The sequence below is a fragment of the Triticum dicoccoides genome, chromosome 5B (assembly GCF_002162155.2).
Source record: "Triticum dicoccoides isolate Atlit2015 ecotype Zavitan chromosome 5B, WEW_v2.0, whole genome shotgun sequence".
Lineage (NCBI taxonomy): Eukaryota > Viridiplantae > Streptophyta > Magnoliopsida > Poales > Poaceae > Triticum > Triticum dicoccoides.
In genome coordinates, this window is record NC_041389.1 from 559,208,939 (window position 1) to 559,216,667 (window position 7,729).

The following is a 7,729-nucleotide window of genomic DNA, read 5'->3' on the forward strand; positions in this document are numbered from 1 at the left end:
CGTTTTTAATATCTTTTCTCCGATAGAAACTTTTGGGTCCCCTTGTAGTTCTTTGTGTGGATTGAATATTATGATCATGAAGTTGCTTGATGCATATCGTAGAATTAACTCACAGATACTTGTGGTGACATTGAAGTATCTAGGTGACATTAGAGTTGGTTGATGTGTGTCATATAGTGTTATTTTAGTACGGACTCTTGGTTAGATTGATCGGAAAGAATAGCTTTGTGTTATTTTAGTACGAACTATAGGATAGATTGATCAGAAAGAATAGCTTTGTGTTATTTTAGTATGAACTCTAGGATAGATTGATCGGAAAGAATAGTTTTGAGGTGGTTTCGTACCCTACAAACAATTTCTACCTTTTTGTTCTCTGCTAATAGGAACTCGGGAGTGATTCTTTATTGCACTTTGAGGGATAATCATATGATCCAACTATGTTAGCATTGTTGAGAGATTGCAATAGTGAAAGTATGCACGCTAGGCCTCATTTTCCATCATTGCAATACCGTTTGTGCTCCGTTTTATTATTTACTACCTTGCTGTTTTTTATTGTTCGCACTATAGAAACTCATATCTACTATCCATACTACACTTTTATCACTATCTCTTCGCCGAACTAGTGCACCTATACAATTTGCCATTGTATTGGGTGTATTGGGGACACAAGAGATTTCTTGTATTTGATTGCAGGGTTGCTTGAGAGAGACTATCTTCATTCTACGCCTCCCACAGATTGATAAACCTTAGGTCATCCACTTGAGGGAAAATTGCCACTATTCTACAAAACTCTGCGCTTGGAGGGCCAACACGAGTCTACAAGAATAAAGTTGCGTAGTAGACATTAGTCTATGCTCGATCCCCCCTGCACAGCGGCGTACGTCGTGGCCCACTTTTGTGCCCGACTCAAGGAAATGGTCGATTCGAGCGTTTCCAGCGAGCCAGGCTCTGGGCCACTCGACGGGGTGCTCCAGGAGGCGCTAAAGTGGTCGGTGACAGACGCAAACCGCTGATTGTCATCTGAGCCTCCGCCCCGCCTTGCGATGGCGGTCCCCGACGGATGTCGCGACACACCCTCCTTGTCTCGCTGCACGACGTCCTCCTTGCGCGATCAAGTTTTGGCGCTAGAGGTCCTCCGAAACAAGAACATCGCGGTCAAATGGCCCCTCACCTTGTCCCAAGCACGAAGGAAAGTGTCGCCCACCGCCACCGGTTACTCAATGAAACCACGCCGAAGAAGGGTTTCAGGGGCTCGAAACGCGACACGGGCAACAAGCGAAAGAGAGCGCCGTGAAGGCCAAAGCCCTTCTCAGTGGACGCACAATGACAACCAGTTGGAGATGTCGACGTGACCACAATGACGACTGGGTAGGTCCTCCTCGGACGAAGATGATGCCGACGGTGGCCGCCCGACCACCTTTGAGTTGCACGATAACTTCGGGCGGCCGTTCAATAGCCGTTAGGTAAGGTTTAGTTTATGTTTCAACTATGCCGTATGTTTAATTATGTTTGATTTCTGTCATACGAATGTGCTATCTTTAAGTTTTGTGTCAATTGAGTCTGTTTGAAAATTTCGGGGGAAAGAGGCGGGCAAATGGTGGTCGACATGTCAAAATATAGATAGCTAATAACTTCATATGCATGCCCTTGAAGATGCCATAAGATCCCGCAAATGGAAGAAGAACAAAAAGGAGTCGATTTGGTACACACAACCGTGAGTGTTACAGCCTACGGCTTACCTATTTCAGCATCTTATAAATTAATCAAAACATCGTATATGTGCATGATAATATTTAATGTATATAACATGGCTAACCTGCGAGAAATTCATGCAAAACTTGCAATCAAGTATATCCTGCACAAAATAAGATACAAACATTCATGCGTAACTGCAACATTTGTTTTTCTCTGAACACGATTTAATCATATTATTGTCTGAATTGTTCCAGGTGCTCGACAAATCTTGAGAATGCACAATCATAGTCTTTTTTGTGAATTTTTGTTGTTATTGTGAATTTTTAAGAATGTGAAGTGCCTGTGTGTACAATTTTTTTTTTTAAAAAAACTCAGAATAAGAATGTCATGAAATGCAAAATTTTCTAGACCCCATCTTCATGAAATTCTGCAAATTTGTCTGAATCTTGAAATTCGTCTGAAATTACTGGGAAAAAAATCGTCTGAAATGTGTTCCCTCAACCTCAAGTTCAGGCTTCGGAGGAGGCAGAGAAGATAATTCTGAAGCCAAACAGCTCCGCCTCCGCCATGGCCATGGCCACCTTCGCTGCCACTCCCGCGCTCCTCTCCCCCCCGCCCCCCTACACCACGGCCCCTCCACCCCGCGGGCGCCCGCCCCGCCCGCCTCTCCGTCTCGGCCTCCGGCTCCCGCGCCGCCGCCCCGTCACCACCACCACTCCGGCCGCAGCCCACGCCGCGAGCTCCCTCTCGTCCGCCCGCGGCGACCCGCGCGAGGCGGAGGCGGCGGTGGCGGAACTGCTGCGGGACAACGGCGCGTCGCCGGAGGACGCGGCCGCCATCGCGGCGCGCGCGCCGGGGTACGCCGCCATGCTGGCCGACGGCGTCAGGGAGCTCGACGAGCTCGGGCTCTGGGCGTCCTGGAGCGCCGGGGCGGGCGCGCGCGCCGGCGCCGAGATGGGCGCGCTCGGGTTCGGCAGGAAGGTGTACTTCATGGGGCGGAGCCGGCGCGACGGCGCCGTCGTCCCGCTCGTCGAGAGCCTCGGCGTGCGCCTCTCCTCCGCCAAGCTCATCGCGCCCTACGTCGCCGCCGAGGGTCTCCCGGTGCTCATCCGCAGGGTGAGTGGCCATGGCCTACGCTCATGTAGTCAAAGTTCCATCTTGGAAGCTGCCCAATCTAGGACATCGCCTCCGTATTAGTACAACAGAATAGAGCTTGCAGTTTGCGCTGCATTTTCCGCCTGCGGCTAACAGAAAGTGGCCATGGCCTGCGACAATCCGGTGGATCAATCACCATTGCTTCAGTCTGTCCTGTAAAATGCCAAGCCATTTTATGGAACCATTTACTGCTAGTCAGATTAGAAAATGTGTAGCAAATTTTCGTTGACTCGCATCTCTGATATCCTGACAGTATGGATTATGACTGTTTGTTACTATCTTATGTTCGGTAGTAGGTTGCAGCATTCGTTACTTATGGTTTTTATTCGTGCATAGGTTAAGTTCTTCAAGGAAATGCTGTTTTCAAGCAGTGGCTATGAAACTCTAATCGGATGGAATGCTAAGCGCATGATGGCGCACTTTTCAATACCCGCAGATGAGGCACTCCAGAGTACGCTGTCATTTTTCGAAAAGGTAAGTTTCACAGTCCCAATTATTGGTAAAAGCATATCACTGTTTCCTCATAAAAGTTTCATGGCGTCAAATATCTCAAATTTAATCTGTCTCGGATCATATAACTGCAGATGGAGGCCAGACATGGTGGTCTGAGCATGTTGGCACATGGGGATGTGTCATTTCCCTATCTCATCGAATCATTTCCAATGCTTCTTCTCTGCTCAGAGGACAAACATCTTAAGGCATTAATTGATTTCCTTGAACACGTTGGAGTTCCCAAGCCGAGGATTCCATCAGTTCTGCTGGCATTTCCTCCTATTATTCTTTCTGATGTCGAAAAGGATATCAAGCCAAGGATTCATGCATGGGAGAAGGTACGCTAAAAGTACATGATTCTCAACTGAACCCTTATGTTTGTGAACGATTTTGGAACCTGCATTTTTTCTCTCTCTAGACAACAAGTGCAGTAGAGTCATATTATTCTTTTTTTTTTCCTAGGCTGGCATAGAACAAGAATATATTGGTCGGATGTTGTTGAAGTATCCATGGATTCTTTCAGCAAGTGTGATAGAAAACTACAAGCAGACGCTTTTGTTCTTCAACAGAAGAAAGGTAACTGGGGGAAAAATCATACTACGCCAACATGGCTTAAGATATCTGTTATATGTTGTGTTTGTTAGTAGTCTATCATAATTGGATACGATAATGTTCGTAAATCAGGTTCTTGCTTTCAGATTTCCAGTGCATTTCTTGGTACCGCTGTCAAAAGTTGGCCTCACATTCTGGGTTGTTCAACAACAAGAATGAACTCAATTCTGGTGCTGTTTGATGATCTGGGCATCAGTAAGAAAATGTTAGTGCCTGTTCTTACATCAAGTCCACAGTTGCTGCTGAGAAAACCTAATGAGTTTTTGCAGGTATGTATATTTGTTTGCTTTGCTTTTCATAAAAACTCCATTGGTAGTGGAAAAGCTTCTTTACTTAGCTTTAGCTCTTTTTCTTCTTTTGGCAAACAATAATCTATTGTTAGTAGATATTCAGTATCGTACATGCTACATTAAATTGACATCAATAATAGTTCATCATTATGTTTTGAGTTTTGCAATTTTATATTGTTGCCTAGTTATTTCAAATAAAAATTCCTAGGATTACAATTTAGGAGGCATGAATGTGTGGCCAACCTCTTGTCCAAAATGGTTGATATAGGTTCATAGCATACTTTCCTGTCAGTATGTAGTTGTTACACGGAGCAAGTCTTTTAGTTACATTGTGATCCATATTTGGGGATGATCTTGAGTTGTATTTTATCTTCTAGTAACTGGCTATCTTGGTACTAATCGTCCTGCCTTGTGTCCCAGATTGTTTCCTTTTTCAAAGATATGGGTTTCGATAAGAAAGCAGTGGGAAAGATTGTCTGTCGTTCTCCAGAAATTTTTGCTTCAGATTTGGAGAATACCCTCAAAAAGAAAATCGACTTTCTTATTGACTTTGGTATTTCCGAGCGTCACCTTCCCCGTATCATTAAGAAGTACCCAGAGCTTTTATTGTTGGACATAAATCGCACACTGCTCCCCAGGTATGACAAAAATGACATTTGGTTTTACTGCAAAGTCTTAGTCAATGCAGTTGATAAGTGTATTGTTCTTGTAAACTTGTAAATGACGTTAACTCACTTCTCATCTGGCTATGAGTAGTTAGACTAGGCAGGCAGGTACCCTACACCCAATATTTATTTAGTTAGGGCCTTTATGGATGGTTTTCACCTAATTTCCGCCGAGCTTCATATTAGCCTTGCACATAAACACATAATTTCACATGAGACATAACTAATAATTAAAAAACTGTGCCCAAGTAAAACAGTGTGTCCAAGTTTCTGGCAACCCGCTACTTCTCATGTAAAGATCTACTATCAGAACTACTGACTAAGTAAGTCGCCACCAACACGTCACTATGGGTAAAGCATTTGAAATATGTCCAGTTACAAGATAGGATCAACTGTGCTTATGATCTCAAGTCATTGTAGCCAATAGCTGGTTTTCCTATTTGCTGCTTACCTGAAGTCTAATAATGTGATTTTCACTAGTAACGCTAAGACATTGTCTTAATTCGTAAGTGTTAATTGTGATGTTTACAGAATGAATTACTTTCTGGGGAAGGGCTTGTCTAAGAAAGATGTCTGCTCAATGATCTCTAGATTCTCCCCACTTCTGGGGTACAGTATTGAGCATGTTCTGAAACCAAAGCTTGATTTTCTGTTACAAACCATGAAGAAACCACTTAAAGCGGTTGTGGAATATCCAAGGTACTTCAGCTATTCTCTGGAGGGGAGGATAAAGCCACGGTTTTGGATAATCAAGAGTAGACATATAGACTGCAGTCTGACTGACATGTTTGGCAAAAACAATGAACTTTTTGCTGAAGAGTACCTGGGAATAGAAACATGACCTGTGACACTTTCTCCACAATCAATCAAAGGTGGTTAATTTCTGGGTTTCGATCATGAGCAGACTCTGTTCCTGTGCCTGATTATACAGCTTTATGATTCCATCTGGATCTGGGGAGGCTGTTTTACAGATGGGAAGCCACTTGTCGAGTCTTCAACATTCAGAAGGTACATGGATTGCTCGTGTTTTTCTTTACTCATTATCAGAATACCAGTTTGTCATAATGGAGACTACTTTTGCAATCGAGTTGACTAACGCCTGTATTTTTCACTATGCAAAGAAGTTTCCAGTAGTACCCATGGCTGACTTTGCATATCAGTAGAGCCCCAATATGTGAACTGCATTTAGATACTGGTTTCCAGTGTTCTTCTGGCTTCATATTTACATATCAGGGGCAAATACCTATTATGCGTGTATGTTAATTTGTTTCGGCATGTTGTTTTTCAGGTCTTATATGATAAAATCTGGATTGCAACTGAAAAAAGAATAAGTATGCTCTCTAACTTTGCATGAATAGTTGAGTACCAGCACGGATTATTGGATGGCCACGGCAATTTTCAGACCTAGTCCGTTGAGATATCCCCTTGAGACCAGATTGAGGAACTGGAGGCCAACCCTCGAGACCATTGACGACAGAGACCAACTGCAGAAATATTACCTCTGAGAGCTGATCCCCATTCTTTGTCTGTTTCTGTGCATATGTGAAGCTGCACCTCCATGTATCAGCAAGCTAAGAGCGCCCGCGTCAACAGCAAAGCCCAACTTCCATTGTGCTTGAAACTGCCTGCTGCTATGTGTTTTGGCACGGGGAGAGTCCTTGGGGAGAAGAAGCTTCTCACATCCGGTGCTGCTCCAACCGACAGGAGCAGGAACACCGCTCTGTTGCTGCATTGGATTGATACGCGCTCCTCTTCGAGGCGTAAGAAGCCAGAAGAGGCGAAGATTGCGAGGTCGATTACCCTGAGGATGCCTTTAAAAGAAAAATCAGTGTCACCCTTTTGTACTTGCTGTATACATGAGCGTGCACTGTAATTGGATTTTGTTATAGGTAAGTGCTGTAGATTAGATTTCACTGAGTTTTTGCTTGCTGTACTCCGTACCATATTAATTGTCGCTCAAACGGATATGTATTAGTTATCATAGCTTGTGCATCACCAAACTTTCGTTGAGTATATATAATTAATGAGCAGTTTTAACATGCTCCCTCTTACCTCCTCTTTTCGCGTGAGAGGTAAAAGTATGTATATTTAGATCTGGGCCGCCGATCTCATTAATTAGTGGTCTGATTTATTCTTACCCTTCTTACCTCACATGTAAAAATACAGGGTAAGAGGGAGCATGTTAAAATTTGCCATAATTAATATATGCAGCTGAGATGAGCACCACTGCTATGCATGATCCTGAAAGAAATTCATAGCAGCCGGTCCCTGACATTGGACAGTTGAAGCAGCAACACGTGCAAGTAGGGAACACCAACACAATGCTGTACAGACTCCCCCCGTCCACGAATAATTGTACTTCTACCATTTGTCCTAAGTCAAAGTTTAATTGTACTTCTACCATTTGTCCTAAGTCAAAGTTTTATAATTTCAACCAATTTCGGAAAAGAGCGCGTCAGTCAAGCCGGCTGGGCCGGTGGTTAATGCAGCAACAAGTGGTGTTTGAACTCACCGGCGCCTTTACTTGCCCGGAGACGCTGCGTGCCGTCATCACGTTCACAAACACAGGGAATTCAGATCCAATCGCCCCGACTTTCTCCCTGACTATCTCCTCCTGTTGCATTGTTAGAGGCCTACTTCCGGATACCATGCAAGGCACCTTGATCTTGTTGGACATAGCAGCTTCATTCGACCTGCCAACGGTGTATCCTGAAAAACATGCCGTGCTTTCTTGTGGTGAGCATAAGATAACCACAAGTTGATCGTCTAAAATATGGTAAATGGAAAGAAATGCACAGGGTAACTATAATACCATGACCT

General features: G+C 44.1%; 1 protein-coding gene across 1 annotated transcript; it reads left to right on the forward strand.

Annotated features, from left to right (window-relative positions):
- Positions 1-2,262: 2,262 nt before the first annotated feature.
- Positions 2,263-6,948, forward strand: LOC119310076 (transcription termination factor MTERF2, chloroplastic-like). The gene is made up of 8 exons (XM_037585924.1): positions 2,263-2,811; positions 3,187-3,324; positions 3,435-3,680; positions 3,805-3,918; positions 4,041-4,223; positions 4,665-4,882; positions 5,441-5,917; positions 6,198-6,948. Exons 1-7 carry the CDS (start codon positions 2,263-2,265, stop codon positions 5,748-5,750), a joined length of 1,758 nt encoding a protein of 585 aa, XP_037441821.1. The 3' UTR covers positions 5,751-5,917; positions 6,198-6,948.
- The last annotated feature ends 781 nt before the right edge of the window (positions 6,949-7,729 follow it).